Source organism: Catharus ustulatus, chromosome 3 (genome assembly GCF_009819885.2).
Source record: "Catharus ustulatus isolate bCatUst1 chromosome 3, bCatUst1.pri.v2, whole genome shotgun sequence".
NCBI lineage: Eukaryota > Metazoa > Chordata > Aves > Passeriformes > Turdidae > Catharus > Catharus ustulatus.
The window spans coordinates 93,907,080-93,925,213 of NC_046223.1; the positions used below are offsets into that span (position 1 = coordinate 93,907,080).

General features: G+C 40.8%; 1 protein-coding gene across 1 annotated transcript in view; it reads right to left on the reverse strand.

Moving 5' to 3' along the window:
- The window catches only part of LOC116994781 (muscular LMNA interacting protein), a 110,437-nt gene that overhangs the window by 25,779 nt on the left and 66,524 nt on the right, over positions 1–18,134 (reverse strand). The window contains exons 7-12 of the mRNA XM_033056716.1: positions 10,814–10,879; positions 10,648–10,731; positions 10,493–10,552; positions 8,739–8,783; positions 6,216–6,260; positions 292–417 (exon numbers count right to left, since the gene is read on the reverse strand). Coding sequence (XP_032912607.1) covers positions 292–417; positions 6,216–6,260; positions 8,739–8,783; positions 10,493–10,552; positions 10,648–10,731; positions 10,814–10,879 — 426 coding nt within the window. The remainder of the gene's footprint in view (positions 1–291; positions 418–6,215; positions 6,261–8,738; positions 8,784–10,492; positions 10,553–10,647; positions 10,732–10,813; positions 10,880–18,134) is intronic.

Below are 18,134 nucleotides of genomic sequence, written 5' to 3' on the forward strand. Positions count from 1 at the left end.
TTTTATGTTTCTTACAGACTTCATGTAAAGGTCCTCTCCTCAACATACAGGTTTTTACATCACCACAAAAAATAGTCCTATAGAAAACCAGCTTCCCATCTCAGCTTGAAGACTTTCCTTTAGGAGCCAAGTGCCCCTTGGGGAATCATCTAACTTTGCAAAAAAAAAAAAAAAAAAAAGAACAAAAGAACAAAAGAAGAGACCAGGACAAAACAAGGATCTATGTTTATTCCTTCATCTTTAAGGAAACTAGCTGAGGTTACAAAACCCTTCAGAATGAGAGCTACTCACCTGCTCAATATTTTGATCACTGATTTCTTCAAGGTACTTTTTAAAAGGATTTGGTTGATAGGGCTCCTCCTTTTGCTGTGCACTCTTTCCTTTCACCAGCACGGGACGAATGACACCAGGTTTTGTCTTGACCCATAGCACACCCAGGAATGAAAAGAGATGAGAAGAAGAATCACATAAAATACCTTACTATTTATAGAATATTTTTTAGACAAGTAAATTCTGGAGGGGTTGTACTGACTGTATTTTAAAATATTTTATTAATGACTTGTTTCACCACCAAAATTATTCAGGCATTATGCTGCCTGGACTACTTCTAATACAGATTGTGGGAAAAAGTGCCAAGAGCTGCTTTTAGGCACAGAACTTCATCATTGGCATGTGTTTATTACTGACAAAAATAGCTACTGAGCTGTCAGACCACGGTTTGTGGGTTTTGCTAGCTGTTATTTTTTTCTGGCTGCTCAGCTGCAGCTTGATAAGTTCAAGTCACACTTTATGCACAGCCACACATCTGCTTTCACACTGGGCCCCTCAAAACAGTAACTGTGAAACAAGGAAGGACAATCTGTGATGCTGTTAACTTACACCCAGGCAGAAGCAAGTTAGGAAAAGTCTTACTGAGGAACAATACCAGTGATTGTGTGCTGGATTCTACAGAGTCATAGAGTCACTGAATCACACAGGCTGGAAGAGACCCTTGCAATCATTGAGTCCAACCATAAACCTAGTACTGGCAAGTTCACAACTGAACCATGTACTTGAGCACTCCATCTACACATCTCTTAAATACCTGCAGAATGTTATGTCCAATGAGTGGAAATTTTAAGACAGAGTAACAAAAGTGGAGACATACTATTGATTTCAGGTACTGTAAATGTTACAAATGTAGAATAGAACTGTTTGGATTGGAAATGGCCTCTAAGATAACAGAGTCCCACCAATGACCTACCACTGCCAAGTCCACCAGTAAATTGTATCACTAAGAGCCACATTTGCACATCTTTTAAATTCCTCCAGGGATGGCAATTCAACCATTTCCCTGTGCAGCCTGAAGAAATTTTTCCTAATGTCCAATATAAACCTTCCCTGACATGACTTGAGGCCATTTCCTCTTGTCCTATCACTGCCTCACTACACCTTCCTTTCAGGAAGCAATGAGGTCTCTTATGAGCCTCCTTTTCTCCAGGCTAAACACCCCCAGCTCCTTCAGCTGCCCCTCACAGGACTTGTGCTCCAGACCCTTCCCCAGCTCCTTTGCCCTTCCCTGGACTCCCTCCAGCCCCTCAGTGTCTTTCTCACAGTGAGGAGCCAGAACTGGACACTGCACTCGAGGTGTGGCCTCAGCAGCGCTGAGCACAGGGGGACAATCCCTGCCCTGCTCCTGCTGGCCACACCATTGCTGCTACAGGCCAGGATGTCACTGGCCTTCCTGGCCACCTGGGCTCATTGCTGGCTCATGATCAGCTGCTGTTGACCAGCACACCCTGGTCCTTTCCCATTGGGCAGTTCTCCAGCCACTCCTCCCGCATCCTATAGCTCAGCATGGGGTTGTTGTACCCAAGGGCAGGACCCAGCACTCAGCCTTGTTGAACCTCATACAACTGGCCTCAGCCCATCCACCCATCCTGTCCAAATCCCTCTGCACAGAACCCGCCTACCCAGAAGATCAACACTCAACCTGCAAACTGGCTGAGGGTGTGTTAAATCCTCTCATACAGATCATCTATAAAGACACTAAGCAGAATGGGCTTCCACACTGAGCCTTGGGGACACCTCTTGAGATGGGCCACCTGCCAGCCTTAACTCCATTCACCACCAAGCTCTGAGCTTGGCCATCCAGGTTTTCTCTCCAGCTCCCTCTGAGGTTCTCTCAGCTCAGGAAACTCCTCTGTGCATCCCACTGGAGCCCTCCATTGCCGATGATGCCAGCACTAGAGCTAGTCAGCTCATGACAATCTTTAAGGGTTCCATTGAAAAAGTACAATTTTAGAGAATCTGATCAGCATGCATATATTATACCCATCATTTCAGACAAATTGGATTATTTAATCAAGAAAAAATTCCTTGGTTAGCAGCCAGTCTACCAAAAAAATTGACTATTAACTTCTCCATTTAGTGCATCTGTGATTTTTTTTTTAATTTTTACAGTAAAATCTGACAAGATGCATTGTGGCATAAACTCCAAACAGAGGCTAAGGGATAATTTTAAAATAGACATGTTCACTGACCCAAAAAGGAAGAAAAAGTGTACTTTCTCACTGGAAAAAAAAGTAGACAAGTGTTCGAAGATCTGTGATTGAATTTAAACATTTTAATGAGTCAATTGTATTCTCCTCTGTTATGACTAACCCACAGAAAATAAATGGTCTCTGTCACAAATTATGTAGGTAACAACAGGACTGCCATGGGGCTCCTTCTGTGGTTGCAGCACAGAGGGACAGCTTGCCCAGCTGGGACTGAGAAATAAGTGTTGTTACAGCTCCCCATCCTCAGTATCCAGCCAGGTAAAAAAATGCAGAGAAGAAGCTTGATTCACTATTATATTTATGTATAAAATAAATATGTATATTTAATAAGACCATGCTGTCTATTTATATGAGCAATACACTTCATCAGTCAGTCTGGAAAAAGAGAAGCTTACTATGAAACTAAGCTTAAAATGATGCAGCTGAGATTGCTGGATGTAGCATGTAAACTGATTCATGGACCACCTTAAAACAAAATCTGCAGGCATCCAGCAAGGACAAAGCAGGAGGGATGTCCATTGGCGGGGAGGGTGCAGAGGGTAAATTGTGCCCTGGGAAAGGACAGAGCACAGCCCTGGGTCTGAGGTGAAGGCAGTAGAGGCAGGCAGGGGCACACCCGGGCAGAGCAGGGCCCAGGGAACAAAATATCTTCCCTTAGATTTGTGTTTTCCACTCTCCCTCTTCTCCACAGACTGGGGCCCTTTCATTTGTTTCAGGTAAGAAAAACATTCAACTGAAAGCAAAAATATCAGCCATGCAGTGATGCTATTTTTTTTTAAGAATAGTAACTGTCAAGCTGCATCAAAAACGTTTTCATTACAAAGATCAACTTTTTCAAAGAAGCAGCGCTTATTTAATGAATTTATAGTCCATAGTTAATGACTACATCTTGGTAGGATGCACCAAAAGATATTTATGTTTCTATCAACATTTCTGAAAAGCATCCACAACTTGTCTGGGTTTCAACATAAAAGTAAATATAAATTTAAAAAGAAAGGTACCATTGTTGTCAAGTCATTATTATGCAGATAAAGGACACATCACCTTCTGGCACTCCTCCACACCATGTCACCATGCAATTAAAAGCCCATTGAAATCATCTCCTCTCCTTTTGTAAGAACCCTCTTCCAAAAGCATGCTATAGAAATGCTTTTAAGAAATCATTTTCTAAACAACATCATGTACTCAAGTGCTGACTGAGTCATATGTTTATGTCAGACTCTGCTAACAGAGTGACATATATCAGCCAGCAACCAGAATTCTAAATGCTTTATTAGCCCCCTGACAAGTCACACCAAATCTTTGATCCAAAACTAAGAACTTGAACTCTTTCTTTGATGACAAATGTCACAGCTGACATGCTGAGAAACAATCTAAAACTAAGGTTTGCCAAGGAAACTGTTGGTCTTCCTACAACGACATAAAAATTTGGTAAAGGCTGTTATGGTAGCACTCAGCTGCCATTGTATGCACACAAAACTTTCAGCAAATTGCACAGGGCCAAAGCACAAGTTCCAGGGCTGGCCATAATCAGTGATACTGACCCATGGCACTCTCTGGCATGGGTTTGGCCCAGGTCAGCAAGTGCACAATCAGAAATAAGCTACAGGCTGGGCCAGGGTGCCTCTCTATAGGCAGGGTGGACAGGGCCATCCTCCCTCAGGAACAGAAGGTATTTTGCATGAAAATAACCCTTGCATAATATCTGTCTGGAAAGTCAGAAGACTGAACATTGGCAGATGCATGGGCATGTTCACCTTTAATTTTCTCCCCTGTTGTTATGACACTGGTCGTCCCTGAGATCTTGCTGAAACTGGTGGGTCAGGTCCCAGTTGCAACCCCATTCCATCAGTAACAGAACAAGCGGGATTTGCTTGGAACTAAAAGGGGGAAGGTTTAGATTATGTATTAGGAAGAAATTATTTACTGTGAGAGTGGTGAGGCACTGGAACAGGTTGCCCAGAGAAGTTGTGGATGCTCCAAGCCTGGTCAGGTTGGATGAAGCTCTGAGCAACATCGTCTAGTTAAAGATGTCCCTGTCTACAGCAGCAGGGTTAGAACAAGTCACAAACAAGAGTTCCTCAGAGATCTGCTTGGGAATCTGGGCTTTGAATTTTGGATGCAGATCAGATAGAAAAGAATGTCTGCTAAGGTGACAAAGTTTGCTGGTAATACTAATTAAGTAATACTAATCCCCTAAAAATTTTTAGTGCAATATTTTGCACTAAAAGTATTGGTGCAAAGAGAGTTACAGAGAGATCCTACAACACTGAGTGGATGAATGATAAAAGGCAGGTGAAACATAACTGAATTCAGCATTGATACATTCCACCACAAAAAAAACTAAACTACATCCTAAATTTGCTCATGCTCGTACACCAATGAACTAATTAGCTGAGAAACCAGTTCTCACTACTCAGGAAATATATCTTGGGTTTATTGTGCACATTTCTGTGCAAACATTGGCTTGCTGCTCAATACAAGTAAGAAGAACTAAATAAAGTACTATAAATCGTTAAGAAAGGAATAGAAATAGCAATAAAGGACCTTATCACATCCTCATGTAAATAGAAAGTCCTGTATTCAAAGCTATGCCAAAATCAGTTTATGATTTTAGTATCCCAATCTCAAAAACAAAAACCTGAAAGAGACACAGAAAAGGGTCAGAAGGATCATCAGTGATATGGTACAGCATCCATACTTTTCAAAGAGTGACCAAGCAATTTTTAATTTTCTACATGAAACAGAGATGACTGGTAGTGTTAGGTCTAGGTATTATTGCTAAAACCTAGGAAAAAAATTGCTGTTATTTAGAAAGTGAAGAAAGAAAAATTATATTCTATTTCAGTAAAAGAACTGAGGTAAAGTCATAGGTTTAAAACAAAGAAATCAAGTACTATTTTGCACCATGCATAACTTAAAAGTAAAGCCAATTGCTAGAGAATGTTATAAAGACCAAAATATAACAAAATTCAAAAAGTAACTGGAAAAAATAGTGAAAGAAGATACAGTAACAGGTTGCTAGGTGAAGAAATAGATTCAGGAAGTCCCTAAGATTCCATTAGCTGAAATACAAGGGAAAAAATTCTCATCCACATCTCCTGTTTTTTCCCTAAGCATTCATTAGTGGTCACTGCTACTTGAGCAGGTTCTATGATTTCTCTACTGACTCTTCTTCAGGAACGTTGGCTCCAACAAGATGAAATTGTGATCAGAGCTAAAATGAACATCTGATATATAATCTCCCTTTGTTACTTGATCTTACCCTTGCTTTTCACTCATTAAAGAAACTTTGACGTAAAACAGAGTGTAAGAAGAAAATAAATGCTAGAATCTTTTTGCATTTAAACAAAACTGTACAAATGAAATATTAAAAGAGTCCAAGAACCAGCAGCTGACTGTACTGCTGTCATACACTTCAAGATTCAGCAGAGCTCTGTAGTTTGGCATTTGGGCCCTGGATTTACACGTAGTGTCAGGATTTATAGCTACTTAAAACAGGTATGTATTCAGTGTAGAAAAAATCCCAATACAACTCTGTAGAAGCAATGCAGCTTTGTAAAAAGATATTGACTGAAGGCTTTTTTTCAAAGAACTAAAAAAGCAAATAATTAGTAAAATTTTGTGCTTGTGCAAATTTTGAAAAACAGTGTATCACTGCTGTGCTATACATACCAGCTGACTCTCAGTTACTATAGGCACCGATTTGTAAAGGTTAGCCTGTAAAAAAGATGAATATATACAGCATTACATGCAATATCTTTGTGAATTTAATGATGACCAAAAAAAAATCCCGGTACAGCACTAGGCTTAGCTTAGCTACAGAAGCTTTTCCCACTGATGCAGTGGTATGAGAGAATATTAAACATTTCAATTTTCAGTTTACTTTTAGGTATAATCAAATGCCTGTTAAGATTTTAGGAATTCTTTTTTCCAAGTGCAACAAAATTTCCCTTTTTCATCTTGATCTAATCTTGAAATTTAAATCTTATTTTTCTGAGCCTGCCATTGTCTGTTAATTTGCAGCATCAACATTATTAACATTATGAATAGTACTGGGTTGAGTACCTTCTCAACCTTTTCTCATTTTACAGTAGAAGAACCAGAATAATCCTTCTTAAGCATACATGTCCGTTATATGGCCATCCATTTTTCCAGTTAATCATGAGAAATTCCTATCTAGAGAATCAATGTATTATTATTAAAAATCAGTGGTATCATCCCTAAAGCCAACATAGATGCATTATTATTAAATGGTGAATGGAATCATATCAAAGACCATACAGTTTTAAAAGTTGTTAAATTACAACTGTAATACTTAGTTGTCAGCTGGTATAAACTGAAGCTAGTTTTCACATTTTTATATACTCCCTTGCTGTTTGTACAATCATTTACACCCTTAAAAGGTTCTGAAGCTCATGAGAAGATAAAAGTTAGCTGAGGCCAAGGCAAATCCATAACATTTTAATTGTTAAATGGCAGGCTATTTCAACATACTCCTATAACCTACTACTCTATATAACCTATTGAAGTAATTAGCAATATTATGTGTGCATACATACCTTTTCATGTGGTGGTTATAAATAATACTTTAACATTATTCATGAACAAATTTAAGCTCCTCTTTTAACCAAAAATGTCCTCAAAAGAACATTTTGACAAGCATCTCAATACTAGATAATGTAAATACAAAAAGAAGAAAACTCCATGGAAAACCACTTCTGTGTGCCCTGTACCTAATGGCCACAGGACAAACCATCATCTGGATTATTAACTGGGGCAGAAATAGCCTTTTTCTAGTCTACTAAAGAAGCAAAGCAAGAGCTGTGATGCACCTATGCTATCTTAGACACCTGATACATGCATGAGGAGACTCTGCTGCAGAGTACAGCACTGGCAGAGTACAGGAGAACCTGGACCCATCAAGTTCAGGCACCACAGCCCAGCCTGGGGACCCCAGTCTGTCTCCTGACACACAAAAAATTCAACACACCTGTACAATTTATAGGAAATATTATCCTTCTAATAAACCTCTGTGTTACTCCCAAACATATTTTTAAATATCGATTTGTTTCATTCATCTAGAAAGTTCTGGTGGAAATAAAAAAAAAAGTGTTTGTGAGGGTGATTTTCTATGCTATCCCTAGGCTTCCCTAAGCTGGATACCTGAATTTATGGTATATGTCCATGTTCCAGCTTTGGGAGTTGGAGATTTGCACTGGAGTGTTATTAAATATACTCTGTTCTCAAAGACTACCTCTGAAGTACACTCTTTTATTTCATTAAAATGCTCTCCTCAGATATTCTTCCTAATTAGTATGAGCCAGCACAATCTATCAAGCAAAAATCACAGTATGCAATAAAATATGCATACTGCCACATTCAGGAAGCAAAATTGAATTGATCAGTCAAGCATTGTGGTGGCATAAAACTGGGAAACCTCTGTTGCTTTGCCAGCACAGCTTTGATTTGAGGTTCAATAGAAATGCTGAATGATGAATAGCAAACTGAGATTTCTCACCATATGACTAAATGAGTTGCAAGTAAAATGTGGAACCTGTAGTATACTAGAGAGAATTAAAATGTTAATTGGGTTTAATGTTTCAATAATTGAACAAATTACTCAATATAGATATTTTCATTGTCTGTTGGAAAGTGTGTGTATGCGACAAAACAGCTTTAATGCATCTAAACTGTGGGCTTCCAGCCAGCTCTGTATCTTGGAAAGAAAAGTCTGGATCAGCCGCAGATTCTGAAGGATAAGCAAGAACTACAGGACTTCTACCAATGCAAGTCCCTTTCAGTGCAGGCTGAGCCCAAAGAAATACACCCTTCAGCACCCATAACAAGCAGTCTGTTTACCAAATAGCTGAACTCTTGCCCCAGGCTTGAAGGAAACAAGAAGTGTGAGAGGAAATCAGTTTTAATGTCATATTCACACAGGTAAAATTATCAACAGACACAGCATGAAGAGATTCCACCCAGGATGGGTTTACTGCTGTGGGAAGACAACCTCAAGTCTCAAATGCCAGCACTAAATGGCACTACATTACAGACTGTAATTTATGTGCTTGTCTATGCTAGTCAACATCTGATATCACATGTAGATGCTTGTTCAGACTCACCCAGGATTGTTTAGGAGCAGACAAAGTAAGCATTTCTGCATGCAAAATATAGAGCAATTGTAAAAGTACTTACATATCTGGTTTCACGGCCAGCTGCTCTCTGCAGTGTTGTTGACATCTTATAAAAAAACAAATAGATATATAATCAATATGTTGAGTTACTCTGAACAGTATCTCTAAGAGATTTTCAATGCTCTGAGAATTTATTAATTGCTCAAATTCAGGAAAACTTAAGTTTTCCAGAAAGATTCACACCATACATGAGAGTAAGACACATTTAAGTTTGGCTTGTATGTTTATTGTAGAAAATATTACTTAATTTTACTGCTCAAAAACATAGGTCTTGCTCTATTGAGGATGGCATTTAATATGAGAACTTTCATAACAAAATTCTTCTTATTAGATACCCATAGGTATCATTGCCCCATGAAATTGAAGTTGCATTTGCTCACAAAACACAAAATATTACCTCTCTATGCTTTCATTTGCAAGAATTTGCTTTAATTTGACTTATCCACAACAATTCTAAAGCATTTACTTATCAGCTCTTTTTTTTTCTTCCATATCTATGACCTTCTTTTACCCTCTGTGAAGCATTTTGTTACCTCATTCTGAGATCCTCACCACTTTTAACTTGGTCCCTCTGCTATATCCTGTTAAGCTCACCTTTCCCCTCCCCCCCTTTATTTGATTTCATGACTGCTAAAAGATGCCTTCCATTCTCAATAGCCCAAGGAAGTGGTTTTCAGATACTCTAACTCAGCTTGGTAGCTGCATTTTAACCACTCCAGACTCTTCAGGCATTGGAAAACACACTCAATAACACTGTCTGCCCATCCTTCTCCTGCTATCACATTTCTTTCAGCCTCTTGGAGTCCAATTCACCGCTGCATGCTGATTGACAGCAGCACTTTCAAAAACGGAAATTAAATTTGAATTGTATATTCATTATAGCCACTGAGAAATGCTGGACCTGTGCCCTATTCTTGCATGGTAGACTGGACATTCAGCAGGATATTTTGAATGGATTAACATTTTGATGTGTTCATATGCCAAAAATTCCTTTCCTCCCATTTTCAGTTGGATTTCTGCCATTTTCACTTTCCTAGAGTTACGATGAGTAACTTAAATTTACTTAGATCCAACTGAATACAAGACCTTCTTCCCTTGGTTAGCCATCCTTCTGAAGGCACATCAGTATAACTCAATGAAGCCAGAAGTTTAGAAACAGAAAATAATTAACCCTGCCTCTCACTACCTATTTCTTACATATCCAGGAGAAATAGATATTGCAGACATCCTCCTTCTGGGAGTGGTAAGACTTAAAATGAAATCAGAACTTCAGAGCAAGTCCAACCATTAATTTAATACTCCCATTATTTGAAAATAAATAATGAACTTGGAAAAAACCCTGTGTTCTGAAAGATTCTTCCAGCCATCAAAGCTAGAAACACTGGTTGCTTTGCAGTAAGGATACATGGATGGGATAAAGTCTGGGAGAAGGCCAAAGCCTCTGCCATATGGCAGGCAAGGCATGAGAGATTTTTAGCCTCTGAAGCCTTAATACAGTCTTTCTCTCTCATAATATATCTCCTCCTGACTTCAGGAAAGCCTCCTGCAGCAAAGACTGCACTGACTCCAGGGCTATAGTTCTGTCTTTCCGTGCTTTTTTAACAACCAAAGACTTCTCATGTTGCATTTCTCAGCTGCAGCTCTGAGTTGCCATTGGTTTTACTGTTGCAGCAGCCTCTACTGCCTACTGATTTTGCCTGCCTTTATATTTACTTGAAAAGAGCCCTTGCTGTGGAGGTGTGCTTATTCACCTACCTTGCCAACATCTGACTCTGCGCTCATCTGCAGAAAACTTGGAGAAGACTCACACCGGCGCTGGAAAATTATTTTCAACAGAGAATGGACATATTAATGACAAGAGACAAAAGGAAAGGAAGAGAACAAGTTCATTTCACATACTGGTAGGTTACCATAGTCAAGGGGTCCTGCAGGACTTGATCAATGACAGCACACAGCTCTTCTGTTTGTTGTCTGAGCTGAGCAGGGGAGCACATCTGAAAAGGGAGGAGGGATCACTCACTTAAACTTTGCTTTTTGCTTTCAAATATAGATCTGAAAGATAAATAACATCACTACCTCTGAACGAGTGTCCAAAGCAGTGCCTTCAGTCACACTAGCAGGCTTGGTCGGCTCTTCTAATGCCTGTAAATCAAGAGGTAGTGGTGTGATACTGAGTCGAAAATTCTGAAAACCAAGCAAACATACACTTCTTCTAATATGCTGTTTCCCGAGGTGGCACTTTCTCTTTCACCATGAAAAGATGGGGGAAAAAAAGAAATTACAGACCTTAGTGATGTTCTTCAGGTTACCAAAATGTAGATACAGGTTTACAGAGAAGAAAGTATTCAAGCAGGGTGAATCATCTCCATTTTTGTAAAATCAAAAACTACCAGTTCAAATTGTCTTCTCCTTCAACCATGCCCCCTCCTTCACAGTAAATGTGGCTCAGTGAGTGTGCACTGTGTGCCACAGAGGGGTTGGGGGCTGCCTGCTGCATGCCAACAGAGAGCTGCCACCTGTGAGCAGGTCGACAAGGCAGGGACCCAAACACACAGGAGGCCCTTTCTTTTCCTTCAGTAGATGTTTTCTGTAAAAAGTGTCTCCTGTTTAAAGAGGGTGGTGATTTCACCTTGCAACAAGAACAGTGTTTGCCATTCTTGGGTTTTAGCCTGAAATCAGAAATGTATGAAGCAAAATATGTTCTATACTCTATTTCTGATGTCACACTTAGCAGATATGCAATCTCTCCAAAACAAAACGAAAGTTTCTTGTGTTTGGCTATACCACTCACTTTCCTATACCGATACTTGGAGCAGGTTTGAAAACAGTGGAAATCAGTTTGCTGATCCCTTCACTTTATAAGGGTCACAAAACACCCTCAAAAGCCAAAATCCACTGCTCAGTTCCCTTTTCATCTTCATCCAGCATCTGTGAAGCTCATTCTCCCTGCCATCACCCAATTTTGCTTTGAAGTAATTTTCAAATAGACACCGTGCTGAGACCAAAAGTTACTCTGGAAGCCTGCTGATGTGTCTGCTGAAGCTGGACTACAGGGATGGGAACTGCAGGGTTTGTGGAGTTTTTTTGTTTAACACATCATGTTTTTGTAAGGTTTCATTTTGGGTTTTTTTGGGGTTTTTTTAAGTTTAAGAGAAAGAAAGAGCATTCCAGTAAAGCCCTTTTCTCATGCATGTGGGATTCTGCATGAACGGACTGGTCCCACTCACGTGGGTATGAGGGCTGCCAAATACAGGTGACATATGTGGACCTGTGATGGAAATGTCAGAATCTTTAAAAAATGAAAGAGAAAATAAGCATATTTATTTCTGAGTTTTACTTTGCTAAGTACATTTGATCTCTTTCCTTGTCCAGCTACAGGCAGCATACATCTGTGTACACCTAAGCAAAAAGTTAATGACAATTTACTTTTAATATTTTTATAATACCATCCACAAATGATCTTGCACAAAAGGTCATTTATGGAACACCGTATCTTCTAATAAAATTAAAAGTAGTTGCTTTCCAAATATTTTTTCCTTTCTCTCTATCTCTCGACAAACATGGTGGTCTTAGAATAGTTGTAGTTCAAAAGGTAAAAAGTAAAAGTGATTAACTTTGATATACACAAATTAATGTAATCTTATCCCAGGACAGACCATGAAAATATAAATAGTCTTTCTGATCTCTGAACTCTCACCAGTGTCACCCAGCTAGAGTTTCCAAAAGACAGACAGCCTTGTTGAAGGGGAGGGCTCAGCTTAAGAGAGCTCAGCACTGCACCGAAATACAGTGCCCCTGGTTCAATAAGCAATAAAATTAAGTAGAAGAGTCATTTCAGTACCCATTGGGGTCAGGATTGACAAAGCAGCCTGATGTAGAGGGATGATGAGTTTGAGTGTGGGTTAGGAAAAAGGAACACTTTCAATCAAGCATGAGTTTGGAATGAGGAAATATCTAATCTTCTCAAAACCCCCAAGAAACAAGTAAGATAATAAACATAATAAAGGGATTGTTAAGAAAAAAAAACTATGTTTCTGTTTCATATTCACTTCACCAGAATAGTGGGTGAACAAAAGAAACAACTGCCCTGAAGATTCGAGGGAACCTTTCCAGAGGAATCACAGCTACATCCAAAAGTCTCTGTTCATAACTAAGACTGGCTAATTTAAGAATCTAGCAGTTTCAGAAAACCAGTTCCCAAATATCTTTCCATTTTGGAGCCTTCAATGACTAAGGAATTCAGGTGAGCACAGCACTAAGGTCTGTGCTCTCCACAGTCCCTCTGAAATAGAGCCATCATGCAGGAGCCACACTAGAAAAAGCTGCAGTGCTCTCCCTTTCTGTACCTTTGGGAAAAGAAAACTTCATCCTTCAAGGTAGTTAATCTAATTTCAATCACTCTTTCACTTCTTTAATTCTTCTTTTTTTCTTTCTTTTCTCTTTTTTCTTATTTTTAATTTTTATTTATTTGAACAGCTGAGTTCTCCACAGAAAGATTAGAAACAGTAAACTATACTTTCTATAAATATCCTTATCACCTCTACAAAGAAAAATTGTTCTGTTTAATCTGTTGTTAGCTTTTCAAAACACATCTCTTTTTTTTTTTTTACAGCATGGCTTCTTTTTATTTTCACGTTTCCACACAGAAAAACTTGAGATAAAAATGTACAACTACATTTTTTTTCAAAATTACTGGTGTTATCTTGCAAAAATGTCATTATTAATTTCTATCTAAATACTGCTGATTAGCACTATCAACAGTATTCAAGATTCACTTCCCATGCTGATGGTCTAACAATATTAAAAGTGGAACATACTTATTGAGACATTCAAATCTTTGATTATATATGAAACAACAGGGGTACCGCAGTTTAAAAGAACATTGTAATTTAGATAATGAAAATTTTAATTTAAATGAAATAACCAGTTGCTGAACCACTGTTTATTTCTTTGAAAAGGGCAATTTTGGGGGTGTGATGTGTTTGTGTCATTGACATCACTGATGACTACAACCCTTCCCTCCTCTTTCTTCCTTTTTGATTGCTAAAACAGTATCAGAGCTGAAAGGATACTGGTAAATGGTCCATACACAATCTCCAGTATTTTTTTAGAAGTCTGAAAGGTCTGGGCAACATATAAGAAATACAGAACATCATTTCATCCACCAATAGACCACATCAATAAAAAGAGAAAAAATGAGTTTTGTGACCTAGATCTGGTGTAGCTTTCCTCTTACTGTATTGTGAATACCCCACACTGAGCATATTTTTACCATCACTATCTTTACCCAAGCCCTCAGCACAAGCAAAAAAATCCCACTGTATAATGGAACTTCACATACCATTAATTCCTTTAACTTCATTCTTGAAGATTCTGGGGGATTATGCTGAAAATTTTACTGAAATTATACTATTTCTTTTCTATGAAATAATTAATACTGAAAACTGCAAGGCCTATGAAAAATGAGTGAGTTCATAGGCTGCTCCTACATTGGCCCACTTGATTATTATTGCAGACAAACTATGTCTTTTAGTCCTACAACTACACAAATTATTGCCTTTTTTTCTTACCATGAGGTATTTGGCCTTAGCCTTGATAAACCTTTGATGTGAACACAATCTGCATACAAGAAATTCACCTAGCAAGTGCCCACCAGAAGTATTTGAGGAAAATAAAAATCTATTTTTATCAAAATATTGTCAACAAAGTGTGTCCGAAATGCTTTCCAAGTCCAGAAAGTTGATAATACAAAAACTAAGAGTTTTCCAGATGCCTTGCTGTCACCAAAAACTGATGCCTTGAGAGGCTACCTAGAACAAAGGCTGGACAGAGTCAAAGGAATAAAGTAGGTATTTATTAAAAGGCCTTCAAAGGATACACCTTGGGCAGTGCAAGAGCCTGGCTGAGGCTCCACCCAAGTTGGACAACGGGTCACACATTTTCACACTTTTATAAGTTTTGGTCCATTTATATATTGGGGTTAATTGTCCAATTACAGCTTCAGGTTATGAAGTCCATCCTCCCAGATTTCTCTCCTCAATTTGCTCTTTACACTTTTTTGGGCCTGAAGCTGCAATGGTGTCCTTGGTTCTCAGGCTGGAAAAGGATTGTTTTGTCTAACTAAAGTGTGAAGAGAACCAGCTAATGCTTTATATGAAGTTCAGTGACACATACTAATGCAGTACAGAATCTGGAAAATATGAAAGTTAAACTTAAGGCATGATTCAAGGCAAGAACTTAAAGCTGTGTCTTCAATGCAGCCAAATGCTGCCATATTTCCTCGGTTGTATTTCTTTATTTTTGTTGAAAACAAAACAAAACTAAACAAACAAACATACAAATAAACAAACAAGCAAAAATTCCCAAACACAACATACCCTCCCTTTCCTTCTGCATGCAGAGGAAAATACTTTTTCTACTTTTTTCCTCCACAAGGAGACCATGCTGCACTGCCTGTGATGGGATGCAATTACCAGATCTTTGGAGTGTTCCAAGTGTAGCAAAATATGGAAAGACTGTTTTACTTTTTCTACATTTTATTAGAATTGAAATTATTGATGTCTGCTTGTAATTAGTTGACAAATGCAATCCAGATGAGACAACATTTGCACCTCTTCCATCCATAGCCAGTCATACCTAATGTTTTTCAGAAGACTTGGTAAGTGTGGGATAAGCCTCAGCTGTGAAGCAGGTTTGTTCCATGACACATTCCATCATTCCTGGGTTGTAACAAGTGTGCCACATGTCATCCCCAGTTCAGGTTGAGGAAAGATGGAGCAGAATATTTGCAGCACCATGTCTATATGCCCATGTTTCCTTTCCACCAAAATGATGCCTCAAATAAGGGAAATTCACCCTAAACAGTATGTAAAGGGGATGTGTTTTGGGTTACATCTCAAATTTTAAATAATCCTGAAGATTAAATTGGACTTGTTTTCAGAGACTATTTTCAAGGCCCTTGGCAGAAAGAAGGAGTTCATAGGCTGCTCCTACATTGGCACATCTGGCTATTATTACAGATAAACAAGGTCCTTTGTCACTCTATAACTGCACAAATTATAGCCTTTCTTTCTTAGCATGAGGTATTTAAAGTTAAGAATTTTTCTGTAGCTCCTGGAAATAACCTCTTCCTCTATCCATTTTGACTGAAAAACATTGTAGTAGGTATTTGATAAATACAACCTCTAAGTAATAGAAATGTTACTTTTTAAATACAGTAATTTCACGAATACAAGCCGCAGCAATTTGACAAAAATTTTGGTGGAAACCCGGAAGTGCGGCTAATAGTCGGGTGCGGCTAATATATTAATAATTTTCTGACATTTACAACCCCAGACGTGCCAGCCAGAGTGCTGAGCCAAGCACCGGCCAGTAAAAGCCAGCATTTCGCAATTGTTACAGTGTTACCGTGTTGCCCTGGCTCCCTGCAGGCAGCAAGGGGGGCGGGGAGAGAGGCGGGAGAGCTCCTTCTTCCCTCCTCTGCCGCAGCCCAGGGGAGGGGGGGGGGGGGGGGGCGCCGCCATTGCCGCGGCCCCGGGAGCCGACGGGGGGGGGGGCGCCGCCATTGCCGCGGCCCCGGGAGCCGACGGGGGGGGGCGCCGCCATTGCCGCGGCTCGGGGAGGACGCAGGGGGGCCGCGCCGCCATTGCCGCGGCCCGGGGAGGACGCGGGGGGGCCGCGCCGCCATTGCCGCGGCCCGGGGAGCCGACGGGGGGGAAGCGCCGCCATTGCCGCGGCTCGGGGAGGACGCGGGGGGCCGCGCCGCCATTGCCGCGGCCCGGGGAGCCGACGGGGGGGGGCGCCGCCATTGCCGCGGCTCCGGGAGCCGACGGGAGCTCTGCGCAGCCATTGCCGCGGCCCGGGGAGGGGGCGGGAAGTGCGCGCCGCCATTGCCGCGGCTCGGGGAGGAGGCGGGGTGCTTTGTCCGCGCCCGCCGCCGGCGCCACGGGCGCGGGAAAGCTCTGTCCCCGCCCGCCGCCGCTGCGGTAGGAGCGGGGGAAGCTCCGTCCCTGCCTGCCACCGCGGGGCAGCGCCGACCCGGGGTGACCGAGCCCAGGGGCAGCGGCGGCCGGCCCCGAGCGGCAGCACCGGGCTGGGCCACCTGGCCCTGTCAGCGGCCCCTAGCGGGCCGAGCCTGCACAGCCTTAGCTCAGCCAGTAAACCCCGCCCTCCCGCGGTTCTGTTACTAATTGCACGCGGGTCCTTGCTGCGAACGACAGAGCGGCTTATATTCGTGTGCGGCTTATCTATGGACAAAAACTGAAATGTTTGCCAACACCCAGAGATGCGGCTTATACTCAGTGCGGCTTGTATTCGTGAATTTACTGTATTACCCAATTCAGAAGGGAATTCTGAATTAGACTATGATCACATCAATATAATTGTAGACCTCCATGTAACTGTAGAACCTACACAAGAGTGGGTGACTGCAGAAGGGTGACTCATTGTCTCAGTGTTAATAAGGCCAGAAGAAATGACAATGCTCACCTAGTATGACGTCTTTAAACCATAGCACTATCTGGAATATGAGGAGCCAGAAAATTGTCCTGCTTTGATTTTTCAATTTTTGTGATAAAAAGCCTATTTCAGTCTCCAGCAATTTTTTCTAATGGTTAATTGATGTTTTCTGTCAAATTTTTGCCTTATGCCTAGATTAAACTTGTTCAGCCTCCTTTTCTGGCCAGTGGATCTTATAATCCACTAGGCTGAAGGATTCAGTACTGCAGTCTTGGATCTGCCTCTAAGCTCTGGATTTGCATGGCTGTGATGGCACTGCTGAGTGACCCTGGTTATCATCAGCTCACCTTCAGCATTTCTGCCATCCTTGCTCAGGCCCTGTGGAGCTGTGCCCTTGAAGGCAAGGACAGTGTCCTGCCATCCTTGCTGCCATCTCAGCTCTCTGCAGAGCAACCCCCTGACACAGCCTGACCATGCTGGGGGCAAGTCCTCTAAAAATTCTTCTGGCTGTGAAGGAATTTACAGCTCAATATTCCAAGAGACATCCTGGATAGCGCTTTTTCTGAGCAGAGAACAGGTGATGTGTGAAACATTGGGGTCATGCAAAGTCAAACAGCTGGGAAGTTTGCCAGTGAGGAGATTTGATGAGGTTAAGCCACTTCTGGGTTTCTCAAAGTATACACATATATGGCCAATTAGCCTTTTATTTTCTACTAGTGGGCACATACTTGAACAACTCTGAATAAGAGTACTGGAGGATAAGAACATGCTCCAGAAAAAACATGGAGGTGACGACAGCCAAATGTTTTCATAAGCAGAGGTTTAAAAATGCCAGTTTACATAAAAGCATCTACACAAAAGAAAACTTGAGAAAGAAAGTTAGACAACAAGAGAAAATTTAGAGGCAGACAAATCATTGCAGCTTACATGGCACATGAGA